Source organism: Meriones unguiculatus, chromosome 5, assembly GCF_030254825.1.
Source record: "Meriones unguiculatus strain TT.TT164.6M chromosome 5, Bangor_MerUng_6.1, whole genome shotgun sequence".
NCBI classification, from domain to species: domain Eukaryota; kingdom Metazoa; phylum Chordata; class Mammalia; order Rodentia; family Muridae; genus Meriones; species Meriones unguiculatus.
The window spans coordinates 131,543,210-131,566,669 of record NC_083353.1 but is presented as its reverse complement, the minus strand read 5'-3'; the positions used below and the strand labels follow the sequence as shown (position 1 = coordinate 131,566,669).

The 23,460-nt window shown below is 50.5% G+C and overlaps 1 protein-coding gene across 6 annotated transcripts in view; it reads left to right on the top strand.

Annotated features, from left to right (window-relative positions):
- Itpr2 (inositol 1,4,5-trisphosphate receptor type 2) overlaps positions 1–23,460 on the top strand; it is a 323,374-nt gene that overhangs the window by 106,383 nt on the left and 193,531 nt on the right. For all 6 annotated transcript variants that reach the window (XM_060384487.1, XM_060384484.1, XM_060384490.1 and 3 more), the window contains 7 exons: positions 838–1,011; positions 15,297–15,386; positions 15,478–15,603; positions 16,443–16,565; positions 17,313–17,513; positions 19,959–20,210; positions 21,800–21,925. In XM_060384487.1, coding sequence (XP_060240470.1) covers positions 838–1,011; positions 15,297–15,386; positions 15,478–15,603; positions 16,443–16,565; positions 17,313–17,513; positions 19,959–20,210; positions 21,800–21,925 — 1,092 coding nt within the window. The remainder of the gene's footprint in view (positions 1–837; positions 1,012–15,296; positions 15,387–15,477; positions 15,604–16,442; positions 16,566–17,312; positions 17,514–19,958; positions 20,211–21,799; positions 21,926–23,460) is intronic.

Here is a 23,460-nt window from a genome sequence, read left to right as displayed (position 1 = left end):
GATGAAGAGTCAGACTTTCCTGTGTGCTGCTTGGAAGGCACGTTGATCTCTCAATGCTTATGTGTGGGCATCTCACTAATGTCCTGTGCTTAGCCAGCATGGGCCTGCAAGGAAGCTTTGCGGGAAGATGTTGACAACCACAGGAGTTAAATGGTAGCCATTTAGATGCACATGTTTCCCATGTATGTGCCATGAAGTAGGTATAGATTACAAATTGTGTCGTTTTTCCAAGTTCTGAAACAGTGAGTGCATACTGTAGCCATTAATATGTTCTTCCATGTGTTTTTTATGTGTTGACTTTTTCAAACAGATACATTTATAGAAAACCCCAGAAAAACTAGCTTGAGCGAGGAAATTAGAGTTAGATGATCTTTTAAGAGAAGAAGTACTTATTTTCATTTCATGTGTGTATGTTTCCATTCATGTATGTTTGTGCACATCTGTGTGCAATGCCCCTGGACGCCAGAAGAGGGCGCAGAGTCCGTGGAGGTTGTGAGCTGCCATATTGGTGCTGGGACCTGAATTTAGGTCTCTTTGAGAACATCAGCCCCCGAGCCATCTCTCCAGACCCAGAGACTTTTGTGCCAAATTTCCTTTTACCATTTTGAAAAGTGTTTTGAGCACACATCTAAGAATTCCTTTTCACATGTGACCATATTGCTTGGAGTTCATGAATACGTGCAGCTGAGTTTCCAGTCAGTAAAAGCAGTATCCTAAATGTTCTGTAAACGTTGAGCTTCACCCAATGCATGTTTAAAGAGGGGATTGAGGGTGTACAGGAACCAGGGATACAGAAACCTGTGTGAGAATATTAAGGAGGAAGTTTTCTGTGTTTAGGTGCAGTTACTGGTGTCAAACCAAGATGTTGATAACTACAAGCAAATCAAGGCAGATCTGGACCAGCTGCGGCTGACAGTGGAGAAATCCGAGCTGTGGGTTGAGAAGAGCAGCAGCTACGAGAATGGCGAGATGGGGGAAGGTCAGGCCAAAGGAGGCGAAGAGACCAACGAGGTTTGTTCTCAAGATCACTATGAGGATGAAGATTGTTTATTTTCACATACTGTCTAAGAGCGCTTTGCCTCGTCTGTGCTCCACGCGTGCAGTGCCCATAGAGGCCAGAAGGGGGCACCGCATCCGAGGGAGCCGGGGGTGCAGAGGGGGTGAGCTGGGTCCTGTGGGCCGGCAGCCAGGGCTCGGCTGGTGAGTCAGGGCCCCGCCCCGCTTTTGAAAGCAGTTGTGCAGAGAAGGCCTGTGGAAGCCAGCTGCCTGCCCAGTGTCCCGCTGGGGTTTGTCACTGGGGGTGTGCTTGCACACCCGCTGCTCCCCAGGCATTTCGGATTGCAGAGTGGTGGCGCGGGAAGTGTGAAGTAAATATTCATATCGGTTCTTAAAAATTCGGTGACGAGGTAGAGTGGGGTGGCGGCTCCACATCAGTCTCAGGATGGTGGGCTACCTACATGTCTGTCATTCTACGCGTTAGCTTTTAGGGAATCTTCCCCATAATTTTTAAAACTGTTGGTGGAATGCAGACTTTGCGATTTCTAAAGATTTGTTTTATGATCAGTTAGGGCCGTACGGTGGGCGGAATTCTTTAACGCGCTTCTGAAGAGAAAAAGTAGGCATTGAGTCTGTGCTTCCCACATCCGTGCCAAAGACCAGATGTTTTTACACTTGGAGAATGTCACAGCAAACATGGAAGGTTCCTGTAGGCCTTCATTTTCAAGTTTAATAAACTAAAGCTTGGAAGACCCACAGGCTCCCCTAGGCTTCGAACTCTGGGACTTGACCAGCATTTGGATAAGATCCAAGTTCCCTAAGATTGCACTTTCTAACATTATTAACAAGTTGCTATGCTTTCACAAATTATACCCCTCTCTTCTGAAAAATCAGTTTACATGTGTCCTAGGAAATTTACTGTGGCTTCTCACCGGCTTAGACATACCCGTTGAGTTATTTCATGGCGCTCTCTGGCGGGGCTCAGCAGGTAAAGGTGCCAGGCCTGTTGCCCTGAGCTCAGTGCCTGGGCCCCACAGCCCCAACCGTAGCTCACTGCGCCCATCACAGACGCTACAAAGGAGAAAATGTCTCCTGGGAATTCAGATGAGCTGTGCCAGGAAGGCTGTCAGCCCTGGCCTCCGTTCGCCAGGCACGGCGGACCAGGAGGGCCTTCCGCCAGGGAGTGTGAGTTCGCTGTTCCGTTGGAAGCCGCTCTGGTGCTCTGCATGTGAATGAGAAAGAACGGGCATCTGGGTGAACTGCAGATCTTTCCACAGCAAAACTGTGTGGCTTGTGGGGTAAAAATCAGTGTTCTCGAGGATTCGAATGAGTGAGTTGTGAAGCTGGCATTTAGTCTCCGAATCTCAGGAAACAGCAGTCATTTTAGGTATGTTGGCTAGAAGGTGGTTTAGTATGAAGAGTTACATACTTGGGAAATCCAGGGTTCACAGAGGTTGACTGTGGAGCCAGTGGCTGCTCTGCTGACATGTGGCTGCGTCTGCGTAGACAGGATGTGACCGAATGCGGCGCTGCACTGATGGAGTGTTTGTGTTAGTGCTGCTGGTTGGGGTTCTTTTGGTTTTTTGTTTGGTTTGGTTTTCCCTGTCACTTTGACACAAGTTGGGTCATCTGGGAGTAGGGACCCTCAACCGAGGAAGTGCCTCTGTCAGGCTGGCCGGTGGCAAAGTCTGTGGGGACTTTTCTTGATCAGTGATCACGGTGGGAGGGCCCAGCCCCCCTGGGCGCCTCCCCTGGGCAGGAGGTCTGTGAAAAAGCATGAGTCCTGAGAGCACGCCACTAAGCCGTGTTCCTCCGTGGCCTAGGCTTCATTTCCTGTCTGCACGTTCCTGCCTCTGATTCCTGCTCTGGCTTCCCTTCATGATGCACTGTGACAGTTAACATTAAATAAACCCTTTCCTCTCCAAGCTACTGTTAGTCACAGGAGCGAGAAGCCAGTTACGCAGTTTCAGTGGACGTTAACAGCTGACAGTGTGAGCGCGCCAGCAAATGAGGCTCCAACTTTATTTATTTTTTAGGACTCGTTTTGATTTATGTGTATGTGTGAGTGTATTCTGTGGGCATATGCTTGCAGAGACCGGAAGAGGGTGCTAGAGGCCCTGCAGCTGGGGTTGCAGGCAGTGTGAGCTGCCCAGGGTGGGTGCTGGGAACTGAACTCAGGTCCCTGCCAGCACAGCAGCAGCTCTTAACTGCTGAGCCAACCTCAAGTGCCTACGTTGTAATTTCCTGCTTCAGTCTTGTCATCATAGACCTGCTGGCTTAATTCTGAGGCCGCTCCTGCATCTCCTGGTTGTATCCTAGCAACAGCATTCTGCTGTCCTGTCTGTGCACAGCATCACCTACAACAAACAGGCACCTCTGAGCCCCCGGCTTAGGGACGAAGGAGTGTGCCCCAGGAGTTCCTCCTAGTGCCTTGTCTGAAGCTTGGGTGCATCTTACCACTAAACCAGTGAGCTAAGGCAGCTATGCTAATTTGTATAATTTGTGTTTGTGTCAACTGGACGGAAGCTGGAGTCATCTGGGAAGGAGTGTGGACTGAGCCTGTGGACATGTCTGTGGGAAATCTTGGTTGTTTGTTGATGGAGGAGGACACAGCCCTCGGCAGGCGACACCGTTCCTGAGCAGGTGGTCCTGGGCTGTCTCAGGAAGCCAGCCAAGCATGTGCCCGTGAAGAGAGCCAACAAGCAGCGTGCTCTCGTGGCTTTTGCTCAGTGATCCACTGTGACCTGGAGTGTGTGCTGAATAAGCCCTTCACCCCTCAAGTTGCACGTGCTCAGAATGTTTAGTCACAGCAATACGAATCAAACTTGAACCGTGTGTATCTCAAGAAATAGACCAGGTCCGGTGCGGTGGCACACGCCTGTAATCCCAGCACTCAGGAGGCAGAGGCAGGAGGATCTTTGTGAATTTGAGGCCAGCCTGGTCTACAAAGTGAGTCCAGGACAGCCAGGGCTACACAGAGAAACCCTGTCTCAAAACAAACAAACAAATAAACGGAACGCGCCCCTGAGGCCCCCGTGGTCTTCCTGTACCCAGAATAAGCTACTCCCGTGGGTTTGTTGGCTCCCTCCCTAAACGGTTCCCGTGTGTATGTACTTATAAAACACTGGAGTACACAGGAAATCTTTCCTGTAGGCTGTTGCGGGTCTGCTGTCTCCCACGAGTGTTGGGTACCACGATAATTCACCTACATGCTCTAGTCCATACGGTGTGTTGTTGTACAGGTAAAGCATCATACATTGTTACACGTGGCTGGGGATGGGCTTCTGGGCTCCGCAGAGCTCGTATTTTAAGGAACACGGCTATGCAAAGCTGGGCAGTAGGCATGCTTCTTGAGTCTGTTCAAGGGCTGCTCCAGGTCTGTGCTCAGCATGCAGACATCCCATGTGCTCTGTCCCGGCCCATGCCCATCATTCCCCAGAGAGCAAGCATTTTCCTCCACCAGATCAACGTTGCCACACTCCCATCCTCACTGTTGGTGTCCATGACAACCGCAACTCTTGTCATTTTGATTCCACTAGGTTGAATCTGCCTGCCTATCTGTCTGTCTATCTATCTATCTATCTATCTATCTATCTATCTATCTATCTATCTATCTATCTATCTCTATCATCTATCTATCTGTCTGTCATCTATTTATCTATTTGTCTATCATCTATCTGTTCATCATCCATTTATTATTATAGTTTTGGATCTGTTTCCTCACTTCTTTCCAGCTGAGTTCTGTTTGGGCAGGTAGTGAGGTCGTTTGCTCACAAGTACCAGATAACGCTGCTGGGCCATGGAGATGCTCAGTGGTTAACACACTTGCCTCACTAGCGCAAGGGCCAGGGGGTTCAGATGACTGGCACCTATGTAAAATCTGTGTGGGCATGGCAGGTGGCCTGTGGGTTCAGCATCAAAAGGCAGAGGTAGAGGGTCCCCAGAGCAAGCTGGCAGCCGGACTAGCCTTATTGGTGAGCCGTGGGATGGACTGACGGACCCTGCCTCGGCGAATAGCCTCAGTAAGTAGTGGAGATGACTCCAGAAAACCGCCGTGGCCCCTCATGCAGGCTGGTTGTGGCTAGGAAGACATTTGCTGTGTGTTCAGCTGTGTCTTCATTTTGAAACTCCAGCGAAGTGTACATTAAACTGTCTTAGTATGGCTGTGCTGACACGTTAATAGAAATACGGATCTGATAGTCTCTCTCGAACCTTGCAGTAAACACCGAGTAATTTAATCACTGACTAATTTCACTCACATCTTATTTGTAGTTTACACCAGCTCAAGGTTTAACTTTAGCCCTTATACTTGTTCATGACTGGAAATGGATTGTTTATTTGGTGGTTTTCACCAGTTTTGCTTCCTAAATGTTCAGAGCCCTACTTGATGTCCGTGTGTGCTCCTTCCATTGGGGTTTGCTTTTCTAATTTAAAACATTTTTAAGGTTTGTTGTTTGGACACTGAGCTACCATGGGCTACATCTGTGTGTGTGTGGGGGGGTGTTTCCTAGGTTATCTCCATGCATGGTCCTTGGTTGGAGTATCAGTCTCAGAAAAGACCCCTGTGCCCAGATTTTTTGGTTCTGTTGCTCTCCTTGTGGAGCTCCTGTCCCCTCCAGGTCTTCCTATCTCCCCCTTCTTTCATAAGATTCCCTGCACTCTGCCCAAAGTTTGGCTATGAGTCTCAGCATCTGCTTTGATACCCTGCTGGGTAGAGTCGTTCAGAGGCCCTCTGTGGTAGGCTCCTGTCCTGTTCCCTGTTTTCTCCTTCTTCCAATGTTTATCCTTTTTGTCTTTCTGAGTGAGGATTGATAATCTTACCCAGCGACCTCCTTGCTACAGCAAGAGCTCTTAACCACTGAGCCATCTCTCCAGCCCCATTTGGAATTTTCTTAGTAATGTTTATTTCATTATTTTTCTGCTCATGTGTGATTACACGTTCTGAGGTTTTTTTCACAGACTTCATTTTCAGGACAGTTTGGCATCTACAGAGAAATTTCACGTGAAGAACAGAGTTCTCACACACTTCCTCTCTGCTCTCTTACCCCCTTGCTCACATCCCGATCTGTGTGGTGTGTCTTAGACTTGACGAGCCACACCCAACACATCTTAGGAACTAACGGCCTTGCTTTGTTGAGGGCTTGCTGTCTGCAGCCCATTGTGCGAATGGTTGTGAGAACTGAATAATGTCACCCACACCAGCAGCGTAGACCCACTGTCCTGCCAGGCCCTGCCTACCACCTGTCCCTTCTCCCCACAGAGTTCCCGGATACTCTGCAGGTTTACGTTTTTCCAAGTGGTTGGATCATGAAACAACTGTCTCTTTGGCTTAATATGTACGTAACATTTTACGATAACTCCACACAGACAGAAGGCATTTAGCCCTGTAATAGTCCATGTGTGGGCATCCTGCTGACTGATATCTTAATAAATACTCAGCTAAGGACTCTGTTTAGTTATGAGATATTATAATTGTTTGGTTGCAGACTCTGAGCCTATATGTTTTGGTACCTGGCTTGGGGGTTGAGGAGGGTGCTGTTCTTCTTATGGTAATTGTAGTTTCCCCAGCCGGATGCCAGGGGGCGCTGCTACCCTTAGCCCACAGAGATCCCTGTCTGTATGCCAGTCTCAAGGTTTAGCTCCTCAGAAGTTGACACTTGCTCAGAGCCTGGGGCCTGAGCTGCAGAGCTAACCTTGCATTTGCCATCTGGGTGGTCAGTCCATAGTCTGTGGGGGTTCCCTGTGTCCCTCCTTAGGGCCTCTCTGTCCCCGACTTACTGCTGTGCTGTCTCCTCTGTTGATTGTGGATCTGTGGCTTCTGGCCAGAATTTCCATCTTTTCTTGGCAGTCAGACTTGACAGCTCCCCTCCTTCCTCTGTGTCTCTCTGTGCTCCCCCCCCCCCAAATCTAGATTTCCAGCACAGCCTAAAGCCCAAGGGGTGCCAGGGAAGTCACAGCTTCTTCGGCTCTGAAATTTTTTTATGAGCTTTCATGGCTCCTGGCCTCCGACTGAAAAGAGGCATCTTAAATAATTATCTGTCACCTGCGGTGTTGTCCAGCGGGCTCATCATATCGTGCCCGGCAGGTGTCAGCAGTTGTCAGCCTCTCTGTGTTCTTACCCGAGTATCTGTGCCCCTAGGGTCTGTACCGATGCTGGAGATGAGCCGTGTGGACCCCGCCTGGGCCTCCTTTCCCTGACTAGTGCTTGTGTTTCTGTGGAGTAGAGTTTCTCTTTCAAACTCTCTGCCTCGTGTGAAATCTGCGTGCTCACGCCCGTCACCCCGTGCTCACGCCCGTCACCCTGTGCTCACGCCCGTCACCCCGTGCTCACTCCTCACGTTCACCCCATCACCCACACACTCACTCCTTTGGTACACACAGGTATTCCTGATGTCTGACCTCCGGTCTAATATTGCAGATACGGCTCTCGCTCTGCAGAAGCAAAGACATTAAAACAGTGTGGCAGAGTCCGAGCATGTAGCACGAGCCTGTGGGGAGGCGCAGAGGGGAGCTAGTGACGAACGTGTTCAGGAACAATGGCAATAGGAGGGAGTGTGCATGAGAAAGGCAGGAGCTGCGTTCCCGGGAAGGAGCAAGCGCTTCATCCGGCAGAACACAGTGCTTCCGAGGGCCAGGCTCAAGGTGGGAGGCGTCTGAGAGCCTTCTGCGCGTGATCAGGTGTGAACTCAGAATGCACACGGGTGATGGAGACAGAGGCGAACAGGTGGGTGGAGAAGCTGGAAGGACCCTTTTATAATGAGGTAATTTCAGGAGATGAAAACAAATTGGAACTTATACACAGCTGAACAATCTGCAGTGTGAGTGAAGCAGCAGCCAAGGACAGCGGTGACAAACAGGGCGACACCCGTTCCCGTGTCAGTGGAGGTAGCCAGTAGCAGGCTGCGTGCCCTCCGGCGGGCTGTGGGCACAGTGAGCCTTTGTGTCTGTGCTTCACAGAGGCTGTAAACACGGCCTCTGGTATTGTCCCGAGCAAGTCCAAGCCGTCTCAGACAGTTAGATGTTAGAGGACACGTGGCATAAGTCCCGGGCTTCGTTAATGCAATAAGAAAGTCTTCAATAACATGAAAGTTTGAAATGTTTGTTTTGTTTTATAAGTTACACTGATTAAGCATGTCTGCATTTGTACTTTTGTACCCACAGTTTAGTTTTCTTATTTGTTTAGTGACAGCACAGGCTTGAGGGGGAAGAGTTTGCTTAAAACAAAACTGTATATGGCACATACATGTTTTCTTCCCTGTGATGTATGTTGAATATTCTGATTTTTAAAGGATGTTCACCCTGGTTTTTTACCTGATAAAAACTAGTGCACCTTCTCATCAAAGTCAAGTTTAGCACACATGACAGTGAACTTTCTTATTTGAAAATGGCCATTAAATGAAAGACTTCAGCATGATTTAAACACGAGAGAACTGGTAGGTCTTACTGTAGGCAAAAAGATGAAGAGCCTCAGCTTTGTGTCTTCAGGAGCATCACACTTGAGAATAGGATTCCAAATGACCCTGCTGCTGGAGCTGATCTCTAAGAATCACAGAGAGGGGCAGATCCCACACCCAGCGTGTGTAAGTCGTGATCCCTGTGTGCAGATGTGTCTTCTGGGGCACGGGAAGTGTGTCATTTTGGAGGCCGCGGGCTGGAGGGCAGGCAGAGAGTGTCAGCAGCATTGGACGGTCACTGACGCATCGCCTGCTAATTCGTGCCTTCCGAATTTAGGAGAGGTTGAGTGGCAGCGACTGGGTGCTTAGGTTGGGCTTGCCCTTCCTGCCTGCTCTTGTTCAGCCTGTGAAGCAGGGCGCCTGGCACCCATGCTCCAGGGCCGCTCTGCTCGTGCTGTTTTATTGTTTTTGTCACCAGGACTTTGCTTCTCTGTGTTTACCTATTTCTTTCTATGCACATGTGTAGCTTTCAGTGTTGTCTTTAATTTAAAACATTTTTGTGGGTATGTGTAAAGTGTGAGTATGTGTGTACCTGTGTGTGTGCTATCTCTGACGTCCAGTGCTAGGATTACAGGCTTGCTGCTATTCTTGGCTTCTAGCTTTTTGTAAGGAAATTACCCACTCAGTGACGTTAAGTCACGGTAAGCCCATCTGTCTGCTTTTGAACTAGGGTCAATTTTTTCTCTTCTCAGATTCTCTGGTTAGGTCTTCTTGGTGGTCATCCTGTCTGGATCCATGTCTGTGCTTTTGCTTCCGAATCTTTTGTTGTTCTTTTAGTGCCCACATGGAACAGGGAGTGGAATGGACCGTACTGTATCCTTGAGGGCTGTCTGGTTGTCTAGATGAGGGGCTGGGATTGTCTGCCCTCTCCTTCAGGACACTTTAACCCCGATCCGTAAGAGACCTCTGACTGTGCCTGACGCAGGGCCGATCCGGTTCTCTATGGGCCCCTTTGCTGGTCTATTTGAGCGCCCCCAGAGGTGCAGTCGCCAGCTGTAGGGCACAGTCTGGCCATCTTCACAGACTAGACCCACTGTCAGTGTGTCCTTGAAAAAGCTGCCATGTGGTGAGGAGAGCAGGTCTTTGGAAACTAGAGCTGTCCTGTGCCCAGCAAAGCCTCTGTTGGCCTCTAGAGGGAGGGGCCTCGCCCTCTCGCTGTGGTCCCTCTTCCTCAGAGAGCTCTCCTCAGGCACGTCAGAGGCCCTGTGCGGTCACCTTCAGACAGGCTTGCCAGGGGTGCTGTTCCTCAGCTCTGTGAATGCTTTAATGGTAGGATGCTTTGAGCACAGCACAGGGGCAGGGCCCATTGTGAAGTGTGGCGTGCTTTCATGGGTGAGAGGAACCGGACGGTTCACTGTGCTGGTCTACGTTTATGGCAGGATTTGCACGGTTTCTAAAGTTTCTAGAACAGATGGCTTTCCTTGCAGGCTTTCAGTGACCTGTGAGGGGCCTGTTTGTTTAATCTGTGGACAGGTATGTCTTTATTCTTCATCAGAAAGCCCTCTGTTACACACTGATCTGTATGATACAGGGTCTCAGAGCTACGGCTGGGTGGTCATCTGATAATGCCCTCCTGGGTATTCAGGATGCTCTAGCTCCTTTCTGGGCCAGAGGCATGGCCCAGGCCTTTTTCTGAGGAGTCTGTAGTCCTAAGGCTCCAGCTGCTGGCTTTACAGGCGGCTGGCTATGGGGAAGGGGTTACCCCAGGGACCCCCAGACTTGTTAATGTCTAACTAGCTTCCTCGAGGTATCAAGATCTGAAACCCTAAGACGACTCAGTTGCCACTGAGCTGTTGCAGCTGCTTTGGCCTGAATTTGAGGTTAGATGAGCTTAGAGTCTCCACTCTGCACACTTCTGACCCCTGGAGGCCCTCAGGGAGCCAGGCAGAGGTGTAGCCTGAAGAACCGTTGGAGAGTGAGCCGAGTGTGACGGAGGAGATAATGTTAAGGCAGAAATTGAACACAGCACCCCGAGACCAGTGGGATCCCGCTGACATGACAACCCATCCCGCCCCCACCTTGGTCTGAGATCCGGCTCATAGCTGTTCGCCGTGCTGGTGCCTCACGGGCTTTGAATGTGGTGTTTGCAGTTCGCACGAGCAGATGAAGCAGCTGCCTTACTGAGAGCGCCTTCACAGTGTTCAGCACTGATAACCGCAGAAGGCCCGGAACAGCTTGAAGAAACACAAAACTAAATGATTTTTATCTTTATTATTTTTTATCTTTTATTTCTGTAGCGTTGTATCTGCCTCCTTGGAAAGGCGTGTGTGCACGCTTGCATGTACCTGTGTGCATGCTTGCATGTACGTGTGTGCACACCTGCTGGTGTGTGCACCTGTGTGTGTGTATGTGTGTGTGTGTCTGTCTGTCTTTTTATTTAACAGGCAACTGGAAAACCTCCCTCTGGCAACTAGGTTTATGCTAGAACCTCCTGGAGGTGATTGGTGGGTGTCCCTGCTGACCCCCTTGAAAAGGACAGCCACCATAGCCCAGATGTGACGGAAGCAAGAGGAGTCTACAGGCTCAGCAGCTGTCTTGTGTTCTGTCTTGGGCACACTCAGCAGCACATGAGGAGAGAGTTCTCACCTTGAGTTCACAGCGCAGAAACAAAAGTCTAGGCCCAAACTAACAGACACAGACAAGGCTTGTTAACAAGGAGGGACAGACATAACCCCTGGCGTGTCTGTTTCTTTGAGCAGGTACTTACGTCCTTCAAGATCCATGGGAGATGCTGCCTCTAGAGAAGTAGTTTTAGCCCTGGGGTCACCATGGCCATTGGAAAGCACAGAGAGTTCCACGATTCACAACAGGAACCGATTCACAACAGGAGCAAGGTGGCAGTTAGGAAGCAGCGCTTCATTTTAGGCTTGGGGTCACAGCACATGAGGAACTGTATTAAAGGCATTCGGAAGGTTGAGGGTGCTGCTCTAGAAGGTCCAGTGTTAGAGTTCGACTTGGGGTCAACATTCTAGTTACCGTTTTCTAAAATGTAGTGACCCCATGGGAGCATTCAGCTGAGTTCAGTGCTCAGCTGCACAAACTGGGTTACAAGCCTGTCTTCCAGCTGAGGTTGAGTCAGGAAGACCCGTTCAGGGTCACCTTTGGTTACATGTGAAGTTTGAGGCCAACCTGGGAGACACGAAATGCTGTCTACAACCAACAGAAGGGTATAAATCAGGCATGTCCATGGTGTTCCCTAAAACAAGCAAAGGGGGCTTTCCGGGGCACGCATTCTGTTGCTTTGTCAGTGTGATGGACAAGGACACGGAGGGTATTTTGTTTGATGCCAGATTAAACATTATCAAATGGTCTCAAAAAATAACATCAATGAAATAAAAAGTCATATTTATTTCAGGGGATGATAATAATAAATAATAACAAAAATAAAAATGATGAAGTGGGGAGAGGTAAGGCCGGAAGCTGGTGTGCCCTCTCTCAGAGGGAAGGGACCTGCGTCTGGGTGAGCAGGGCATCTGCCGGCTCTGGGGCACCCAGCCTCCCGAACCCATTGTGGTCCCTGACTCACGGCTTCACGCGGCCTCACACATACCCCAGGGGAGCAGAACTGTCACCCAAGCCTCCATTAGTGTTACAGGCAAGACATATGCACTAACCTGTGGATTTCACTCCTCTGTGTCTCGGCAGACACCTTCCAGTGGCTGGCATTGCTCCTGAGCCCAGAGGGAAGGGCCTCGTCACCCTGCCGGGCTATCGTTTTCCGAAGTGTGTGTGCCAGGGCGGTGGTGAAGGGACATGCATTCTGGGTGCCAGCGAAACTGAAATCATACTGACGAACAAAATCTGCAAGACTGGCTGTTAATGTTTGCCCTGTGTGGCCTGTAGGGGTGAGGGAGGGAGGGCAGGCGTCTGCCAGTGAATCCTGGGTGAGGCTGCTGGTTAAAATAGAGCCGCTCACTGGGGAAAGAGTGGCTGCTTGAAGAGGAGGCCTGGGGTACGGATGGTGAGCAGGCTGCTTCGCGACTGCAGCCCTCGCTGAGGTCGACTCCTGAAGCTGGAGGCGGGGCCGAGGGAGTCTTCACTGAACTGTTGTCATCCCAGCAGCTGTGGGCACCCCACGCGGCTCTACATGACTTGGGAAGTTCTGGCTTTCCAAGAGCCTGATGCCTCCCGCTTAGATTTTAGATGCTGGGTCTTCATTAATCCCTGTCAGTTCAGTTTTTCTGCACACGCGTGCATGCGTACGTGTACACACACACACACACACACACACACACACACACCACACGCACGCATGCACACGCACACGCACACACACGCACGCACACGCACGCACACGCACGCACACGCACACACACACGCACACACACGCACACACACACACACACACACACACACGCACACACTTCTGTTTTGAGCAGGACTCACTCGTGTCTCTTCTGAGAAGAGGGTCCTGCATCATGCTTGTCCTGCTTCTGCAGCAGCTGGTTTACAGTGATCGCGTCGTGTGTGTTCCGGTACTTTCCCGGGAGATCTGTTAGCGGAGCTCGCTCCCACACTCGCAGAAGTGACGCTAGGTTGTGTAGCTGGTGGTAAGAGCAGCCCGGCAGGACCCCTGTGCGCCTTGTGACGCTTGTCAGGGTGTCACTGGATTTGTGCTGCAGTCATGGCACTGTCCTCTGCGGTAGCTTCCCACCCCCAGCCTGCCCAGGCCTGCTCAGGGCTGGGACCTGGCATAAATGCTCTCCTACACTTTGTAGTTCTCCACTCTTTTGTTGTTAGAATAACTTTAGGGCTTTGGGATTTGGTCACTGACCTGGGCCTAACGTTTGGCAGAATATAATGAACGCCATCAATTTCTGTTCTTTAGGGAGGCAGACTCCTGGACATCTTTATTTAAGATGTTTTCAGACTAATAATAACCATAACTGTCCTTATCTGGTGCACAGTTTGCGTATTTCTGAATAACTGTCCTTATCTGGTGCACAGTTTGCGTATTTCTGAATTCCTGATTCCTGCCTGCAAATCAGCCAGATGTTCTGTGGGTTGATGTTTTTGTTCAGCTTAGTTACTGACTTATTTTCTGAAATTAAAAAAGATTGTTTATGGAATTCTCCAGTGTCCCCTTCTTTTGTTGACTCCTGGAACTTTAAATTAAAATCATTATTCTTCATAATTCCTTTACAGAGCTAAGCATTTCCTGTCTCTTCCCCTGGGCTGAACCAAAGCACATAATTTTTTTTTTTTTTGTAATGTTTTATCCAATATTACTCTTCTTTTTTCTTTGTCGGTGCTGGGATTTGAACCCAGAACTGTGTGCATGTGAGACACGCGCTCTGCCTCTGGACTGTACCCCCTGCGCATGCTGCTTTTTTAAAGGCAAGACTGCTTCCTCCCAAGGCTGTTGTCAGGCTTTGCCTGTCATTCTCAGCTGATCTCGTTAATGTTGACCGACTCAGCGAGAGGAGCTTTGAGTAGCCCACGGCTTCCCGTTCGCTTGCGCTACGGATGGGCTTCTCCCGGCCTCGCGGTGCAAAGCTCCCGGTGGCGCTGGCTTCAGGCCGACCACACCCTTTGGCACAGAGCACTCTTTCAGTGTCATTTACTGATGGGGAGCCCCACAGGGAGGGCACCTTAGGACAAATAGAACATCAGTTGGCCTGTGTATCTGTATTACGTTCTCCTGACCTTAGACTTTGGCTCCACTAACTATGGGAGCCTGAAGTTGCCAATATTCAGGAGGTTAGGACACTTTTGACCCGACTTCAGCTCGACATTGAAGTCCTGTTCTGTGTATGTGTTGATCAGGGAAGTAAGGGCGTGTCAGCTCCAGCCACTGCAGTGTTTCCCCTGCTCTCCCTGTGGCATCTCTGAAAGCATGCTTATGGACTTCTGTGGAGACATCTCCCCCCTGCCCACCCGTGTACCCCTTATGCTCTGCTGGTTTTCACCTTTGAAGACCTCGACTCAAGTGTAGGCTCCTCTGCAATGCTGCCTGAAGCTGGGTTGCTCTTTGTCCTTGGTTAGCAGCCGTATTCATTTGAAATCTCTCATTTCTCGTTTCATGCTTGCGGAGGAGGCTGAAGGTTTGCGGTAAGAAGGATCTTCTGTTTCTCTTAGGGGCATTCACGGTAGGCGCATAGTGAGCCTTCCCAAACATTTCAGTGCAAGCGTTGCTAATAGGTGCTTTTTATATGGTGATTCCAGCAGCTGACATTTAACATGTGCGTGCCATGGATTCCCTTCTTAACTGATGTATCAGGGAATGGGAACTCTAATTACTTATTTTTGGTTGCTCAGTATTTTTGTAAATCTTATGGATACACTAATTTGACAAGTTATTTTAAATTTAATTTCCATTTTTCTTCATTGTCCTGCACACACTTGATCTGTTTCAAGTTTGACTCTTAAGGATGTCATGGTAACCTGGAAGGGCACCCTAGGGTTAAGCTGGCCTTTCCTTTCTGTCCTGAGCTGCATCTCGCTGCTGTGTCATGCTTGCTCCTTCATTCATCATGTCCCTACAGCTTATCATTGGTGATAGCATTATGTCTGTGTGCCCTTGATTTTGACTGTTTCCCCTCATACAGAGAATATGAATCTATGTCTGCAGCAAGTGTATATCCATGCAGTAGTGATAGTCACAGCAACCGTCTATTCTAACTCTCCCTCACCAGTGTCCAGCAATGCCACTTACCCAAAACTTGGTTTTGATGAGGTTATGATGATATTCATGGCTTATCGAGCTGAGAAATGTTTGATGCAACACAAAAGTACAAGATTAGCATCTAGTGCAGATCATTGTTTTATAAAATAGCTCCAGGTCGTATCTTTTGTTAAAGCAGTAAGTTGTTACAAACCTAAAATGCACATTGGTGTTGATTTCAGGACTCCAACCTCTTGAGTCCGGTGCAGGATGGCATGAAGACACCTCAGATCGACAGCAACAAAGGGAACAACTACCGGATCGTCAAGGAGGTGGGCAGCTGAGACTTCCGTCTGCAGCCACGCGCGTCGCTGTCCTGGGGTGTTCCGGTGCCATGTTAACGCATGTTTCATCCTCTCACAGATCCTGATCAGGCTGAGCAGGCTGTGTGTGCAGAACAAGAAGTGCCGCAGCCAGCACCAGCGCTTGCTGAAGAACATGGGCGCCCACGCCGTGGTGCTGGACCTTCTGCAGATCCCCTACGAAAAGGTCCGCCGCCCGGCAGCTCGCTGTTGCTGGAAATGCACCGGCGAGCCGCAGAGCTTTCTCCTGCCTTAGCTGGTTAAGAGGACGCTCCCCCACAATGCTCAGCATCCCTGGCTCTCCCCTGTCTCCCTATGCACAGGGGTGTGCTTTTCTGCGGCCCCGCCTCAGCCTTGCAAGCTAGGAAGGAGTGTGACAAATTGTCACCTGGTCCCACACACCGTGCAGGCCTGAGCCGTGGCCCGTTGACAAAAGTATCTGCTTTAGAAGCGTGCAGGCTCAGGGCTTGGTTGTCCTGTGTGCTGATCTCTCAGTCCTGAGCTGTCTCGGAGGACAGTTATTTAGAGGAGAGCCGCCCCTTTCCTCCTGTGCTGGGAACACGGAAGGATGCTAGTAGGTTTGCACAGGGCTTCCTCGCAGGTGCATGCAGCTCGGATTTGCGCTGAGGCAGTGGTGTATCTGCCGGGCTCTCTGCTGTGAAGGGCAGTGAGTAACTCCTCTGTGCGAAGGGTCTGTTGAAAATACCTCATCCTTCATCGGACTTGTAATTCATGTTTTTGTTAGCATTGGTGGGTAATCAGAAAGTTTGGGAGAAAGAAGGAGAGGGGTTGTGTAACAAGGAGAGGAAGAGTGGAGCAGACAGACAGACAGGAGAAATCAAGAGGTGGTGAGAAATATCTAGAGCATAGAGCCAAGAGGGGACGGGGCAGATGAAATGTGTAGACACAGAGGGCGCGAAGGAAGGAGGGAGGGGCTGCAGAGGAGAGCGTCCGTGCTCAGGAATGCAGTTTTGTGTAAACCTGTCCTGTGTTTCTTGGTGTCACATCTGGCCCTTTAACCTACAGAATGATGAGAAGATGAACGAGGTGATGGAGTTAGCCCACGCCTTCCTGCAGAACTTCTGCCGGGGGAACCCACAGAACCAAGCTCTCCTTCACAAGCATCTCAATTTGTTCCTGACTCCTGGAGTGAGTACCATGGCGATCCCTAGTGTTTGCCAGGTGTGCAGTAGTGGGGACAGAATCTCACTGACCTTTGCGCACTGTTCCCTCTTATTCCGACTCCATAAAATGAGTTTCCAAACTCTTTAAAGCATTTGGAAATTTAGACAAACTTCATCCGGCAGTGGCAGTTTTATTTATAATATATAAGTTGATGTTAGAGCAAAGAACTGATTTGATGACAGCGTGATGAAGATAAGTGTGAGTGCTGCATATAGCTCAGGGCTGGATGGCAGAGACGGGAGGGTCCCAGAGGCCTGCCGGCCAGTCAGTGTAGCTGGAATAAGTTTTAGGTTCAGCGAGAGACTCGACCTCAGTGGAGCAACCTGGGGAGCGATAGAGGAGCACAGCCATCCTGCTCTGGTGTCTGCATGTATGTACGGCAAGCACATGTGCCATGCACACGTGCCTACAGCAACATGCACACGTGCACATAGCACATTCACACGGAGTGATAAAAGTTCACAAGCGGATCTCAGGAAAGGGCCCCGTTGGAATAGTGGATGAAGTGTCGTGAACAACACTCTGTCAGTGCACCTGCTGACTTCCTTTCTGCGGCTGAGGCTGGTGGTGAGCAGAGCTCTCTCTGTGGCCGCTTTCACACCAGCCCTGGCAGCTCCTGGTGGCTTCACAGAAGCCGACTAGGCGGGGGGCGTAAACGCCTCAGAGTGGGAGGTGGTGGCTTCGCAGTCACCAGCTGTGCTCCCCGCTCAGCTCCTCGAAGCAGAGACCATGCGGCACATCTTCATGAGCAACTACCTCCTGTGCAGCGAGCTCAGCGAGAGGGTGGTCCAGCACTTCGTGCGCTGCATTGAGACGCACGGCCGCCACGTGGAGTACCTGCGCTTCCTGCAGACCATCGTGAAGGCCGACGGCAAGTACGTGAAGAAGTGCCAGGATATGGTGATGACCGAGGTAGGTTCTCAGCGTGCGCCTCACCAGCCTCACATAAGCCCCGCTCAGAGGTGATGGAGAAGGACCTCGCCAGACTGTGCCTGGAAGCCATTGGCTTTCACTGTGACACTTAAGTCGTCATTTTACACTGGTGCAGTGAAGTAAATCATGACAACATGACTTCATGATTTTCTTAGAGTTTTTCCTTTTGATATGTAACGAATCTGGGTCTGTTATATAATGGATGTTTTTTGTTTGTTCGTTTGTCTTTTTGACCTTAAAGACATTGTGTGTGTGCATGTGGATACGTGTGCTCACCGTGTACACGTAGGTGCCTGTGGAGGCCAGGAGAGGGCGCCGTATCCCCTTTAACTGGAGTTACACATATGAGCTGCCTGAGAAGGATGCTGGGAATTGACCCATGTTCTCTGCAAAAGCAACAAGCGCTTTTAACCATTGAGCCATCTCTTCAGCTCCTGTAATGGATGGAATCTTATGCAATCACAAGATGATTTGGAATTAACACAATTTTCCCATTTTTAAACTTTTAGTAACAACAGAGTGATGGAGCCCTGGTGGCTCCTGCTCTCTTTCTGAGTACAGTGGAGTGTTCTCTGCCGCTGTGGTGGTCTTGAAGGACACCACAGGGGTTAATGAGACAGGATTGTCAGGGCTGTTTTACAACAGTGGGAATTGGGTATTTTAAATAAGGTAAGAGTTTAAGAAACATGCCTGAGCTACTTCAGCCGTTGTACTCTGCTTTGGAAGAGGTTGATATGGGCAGCTAGACATGGCCATGCTTCACCTGGTGACCAGGTGCTGGTGCTGGCGTGTGTGCACCGAAGCAGTTTCCACCCACAGCTGCAAGCCTGGTACCTGGGAGATCACGGTGGTCAGGGGAGATTTCCATCGTCATACGCCTCCAGTGAGAAATGAGATGTCTCCATGCTGATTCCGTGTACCACCTAGAAAGCTTAAAAGTCCATCCAGCATAAGGCCTTGAACATCTATATATGAATTATTGTAAAAGTGCCAAGAGCATTGTAAAGTCATACACTCCACCGTTTAAAAAGCCCGTGTTGGAGCTGGGGAGGTGGCTCAGTCAGTAAGGTGCTGCTGCCCGAGTGTGAGGACCTTGGTTTGGCCCCAGCACCCACCTAAGAGCTGGGCCCAGTGACACACTCCTGTAGCCCCAGTGTGGGAGAGGCAGGGCAGAAGGACCCAGGGCCTGGCCGGCATCCAGTCTCACCAAGGCAGCAGGCTCCAGGGTCGCCGAGAGACCTTATCTCAGAAATAAGGGGGGAAGTGACTGCGTATAATGCTTATTGTCGGCCTGCGGCCTCTGCAAGCACACAAGTGACCACACAGCTGCACACATACATTTTCACAAACACACACACTCACAGAACACATGTCTGGAGCATACCAGTTCTTCATTGCCTAAAAATATATCAGAACTAGTTTGACTTTGGACTCTGATTGTCCAAGTAAGGATCAGATAGAAAAAGAAATGCACAGACACCTCCATGGCGTTTATCAAAAGAAATGCTGCTGTGTATAAGGAAAATTTATAACATTGTGTTAAGACTTAACCACACCTGGTACATACATTCTCCCTTTGCTACAGGACTGTCAAGGGGAGCCAATCAGTTAATTGGCTTATTGTTTTAAATGTTACCAATTTAAATATAATAACCAAACTGAAATGTATAAATCATGTGTAACCTGACCAAATATCTCATATCAGGGCTGAAAAATTGGCATCTGTGATAAATAATAGATAATAGCATGGTAAATAAAATTTGCTGTCTTAAATTCTCCAGCAAAATATGAGGAGCAGTCACGTCCTGAGCACCCCACCTGATCATTTCCTGCCCTCTCAGTTCTCTGGTCTAGTCATTGATGTCTTCCCATGAAATGAGTTTTCCAGATTTTATAATGTTTTATGTACTTGAAGCAATGCACAATTAGTTACTTATATACATTGAGTACTACTAAGGTGAATACTTTAACATTTTATTGTCCACCTTTTTATGATTCATTTTATTTTTGATGTGTATATAAGCGTGTCCATCTGTGGGTATTTGCACGTGAATGCACTGCCTGCAGAGGCCAGAAGAGGGCGTCAGATCCTCTGGTCCTTTGCAGGCGCAGGAGTGCTCCTAACTCCTAAATCATCTCTCTAGTCCCCTGCTTGTCTAGTTTAGTGAAAACAGACTGAGGAGGTCAGATGCTTTGGCTCTCCTGGTGCTGGGATTACAAGTGTGCACCACCAGGCCTGGCTGTGTCTGATTCCTGGCGTGTCTGCTGCCTAGCTTCAGCAGCATCACCAACTGTGCACTTGGCATTTGATTCTCACCTTTCCCTCCTCCTGCCCGCATGAGGCTCTGCAGGATCGCCTGTGCCTGCCTGCAGGTGAGTGAAGCCAGCAGAGGTCTGCTATGTGGGGTCTTTTCTTCGTTTCAGTTGATCAATGGGGGTGAAGACGTGCTGGTGTTTTACAACGACAGAGCCTCGTTCCCCATCCTCCTCAACATGATGTGCTCCGAGAGAGCCCGTGGGGATGAGCGCGGGCCCCTGGCCTACCACATCACCCTGGTGGAGCTGCTGGCCGCATGCACGGAGGGGAAGAATGTGTACACGGAGATCAAGTGCAATTCCCTGCTGCCCCTGGAGGACATCGTGAGGGTGGTCACGCACGAGGACTGTATCCCTGAGGTCAGCCCGGCAAACACCGCCTGCGGGGCAGGGTGTGGCCCCACCTGATGGCACACACCGCCCCGAGTAGTAGGACCACAGCTCGTGTTCACTAGGAGAAGTAACTGCACTTAGCTATGTAGTTAGCAGGTGGAAGAGCACAGCAGTTCGCAGGTTTTCTTTGCATGGAAGGAAGACAGCCCCTTGCCTGGGAACTACAGATGCCTCTTAAGGTCTGCCCGGGGTAGTGGGCTTGCAGAGGTCTCTCTTGTAGGTTCTGGGCTTGGAGCAGGGGGCTCGCTGGCAGATCAGCCGTCGATTAGCGAGCCTGGCCTGGTGCTGCGGGGGGTTCACGTTAGCCTCTGTGGGTCCAGCTGGTACAGAATGCATGTCTTCCTGAGAGCTGGCCACACCCTCTCTCAGCCTCTTCTGCTTCCATGATTGGGGGGAAATGCCTTATCAACGGACAGTCACCCACTGAGATCAGTGAGGCATCCAGACTCGGGAGATTTCAGTCCCTGTTCCAGTTGCTCTGGGCCGTGGCTACACAGTAGTGGACAGAAGGAATATTTCTGTGGGTCGTTAGCACCTCAGGGTCCTTCATGCCTTGGCGGGTGGGTGGAGGGGAGGAAATCCATGGGTGTGGTCCTCTTCAGAGGTCCTCGTCTTGGCCACGCCTGAGTCCACGACTGGCCCTTTCCAAGGACCCTGATTTTCCTGTGCTCGATGGAGTGATTCCACCTCACACCTTCATGAGGGTCTCGTGGCTTCACTTCTGAGAGTCGATTCTCCGGCTGCAGACGCGGCCATGCACGTCTCTAGCAGAAAGTTAGCTATGTGACTTGTGTTAACTCTCATGCCTTCCCCCAAGGGGACCAGCTTGGAGGGTAATGGCTAGGCGTGGCTTCAGTCATCATCTGGGCTTCTTAGGCAGAACAGACCTGTCTCCAGTGAGCTCATCAGTGACCGGGCTCATTAGCCACCGTTTCCTAATTGTGTGACTGACTGCAGTCCCACTTAACATTTACAGCACTCACCTTCCACAGTCTTAAAGTAAAATGTCACTGCGCCTGCCTGCTGGGACTATTAGAGGGTGGAATTCAGTAAGCGAAGCACGGGAAAGGCTGAGGTGTTTCACGCGTGGTAAACAGAGTCCTAGCTGCTGTGGACACGCCCTGTAGAGACCAGCCTTGACACAGGCGCCTGCCACGGAGGACTGTTTTTCTAGGCTTTGGTGGCATATGGGAAGGCGTACAGGCAGGAATGTGGACCCTTGTTCTGCATGGCCCTGCTCAGAGCCCCGAGCCCTGCAGTGACTCGGTACACACAGCCTTTCCTTTCCAGATCTTCTGACTTCTGAGCCCTCCCACGGCTCAGAATAGGGCAATAGGCTTGCTCTGAGTGGAGTTATCATGGTCACAGGCCTCTCTGGGCACAGGGGAATGGGGTGCCGGAACGCAGGCTTTCCGGGCCGGTGTGGAGCAGCTGCTGAAGGCAGACTGCTCCCGGACAAACGGCCATCTCCGCGGAGCCGCTGCGCGTGGCATTTAGTGTTCCAGAGCAGACGGCGATGGTGAGAAATTAAGCTTTTGTGCTTGAAACTTTCGCAGGTCAAAATTGCATATGTGAACTTTGTCAACCACTGTTACGTCGACACCGAGGTGGAGATGAAAGAGATCTACACAAGTAACCACATCTGGAGGCTGTTTGAGAACTTCCTGGTGGATATGGCAAGAGTAAGTCGGGCACCCTCCCTGCGGGCAAGGCCACGGCGTTGACTGGCCGGGTCTCCCTGCGGGCAAGGCCACGGCGTTGACTGGCCGGGTCTCCCTGCGGGCAAGGCCACGGCGTTGACTGGCCGGGTCTCCCTGCGGGCAAGGCCACGGCGTTGACTGGCCGGGTCTCCCTGCGGGCAAGGCCACGGCGTTGACTGGCCGGGTCTCCCTGCCGGCAAGGCCACGGCGTTGACTGGCCGGGTCTCCCTGCGGGCAAGGCCACGGCGTTGACTGGCCGGGTCTCCCTGCGGGCAAGGCCACGGCGTTGACTGGCCGGGTCTCCCTGCGGGCAAGGCCACGGCGTTGACTGGCCGGGTTTGATCGAGCAGTAAATATCTAGAGGAGATTTCGTAGTTAGCCCAACTACGTTTTGATTCATCTGTTGTTATCATGAAGTTAGGAATGATGCCAGGAGATCATGAGTGATGCTTAGAGAGACAACGTAAACAGACTAGCTGCTGTGGCCTGCTTAGTTTGTACCTTTATAAATGACCACGTTTGCCTGTTACTAAGTGGGATTTTCGGAGCCTTGCTGCATGGGTGAGAGGAACATTTAGCAGAGGCCATTTTCTGCTCAACCTCTTGCTGAGAATGCAGTTAAGGCCACAGATGGAGGAGGTCTCAGTGGCCTAGAAAGGACCCTGATGACTTTTCTGGGTTCCCCACAGCCCCATGACAGTCTTCCTGGTCTGATAATTCGATCATCTGACTTTTCACTTATGTCCCCAGATCACGTTCGCTTTTACTCCGAGTCTCCTTTTACGCTTCCTTTTTTGAAATTGGAAGGTGGCAGGTGAAGGTGGGTGGCGTTTTACAGCTGCTGCCTGGCATGTGCTTGCCAGGAAGACGGGCAGCCATGAGGAAAGGGTGCCATTTGCTTTCCTGCGTTTCCCTTCTGCATAATGAGTCATTAGTAATGCACAAGGACCTTTTATTTTACATTTTTTCAAACAAGGCTTCATTCCATAGCACAGGTTGGCCTGGAGTAGTCCAGGCTAGCCTCAGGCTCATCCTGCCTCAGCCTCCCAAGTGTTGGGATTACAGGTGTGAGGCACCATACCCAGCTCTATCATTTTAGTTCCAAGGTAATAATCTTTATTTTCTCCTTAAAAGTGACAGGGTGTGGGATTTGAATAAGGTCTTCACTAGGAAAGGTGGTGTGTCCGTAGCGCCTTAGACCCCCTGTCGTTTAAGGCTCCAGTTCCGTGGGCCTCCTGTTTGCCCAGTGCCGGCAGCTTACGCAGGCTTCGTCTGGATGTGTGGGGACGAGGGTCAGGGAGACCCCGGAATGGTTGCTGCCTGTTGCTGGTAATTCGTGGCCGCACTTTGCTCACTCTGGAGGAAGGAAGCGGGGTACATACCCTGGGACTCTCACTGTAAACGCGGGTGCTCAAGAACACCCCTGGATGCACAGTGGATCGTGTTCTCTTCTGGGCTGGAAGTTTTCCTACTCAGTCAAGGTTTCCAGGCAAAATGTGTTTCCTTTGCTTTTGGTG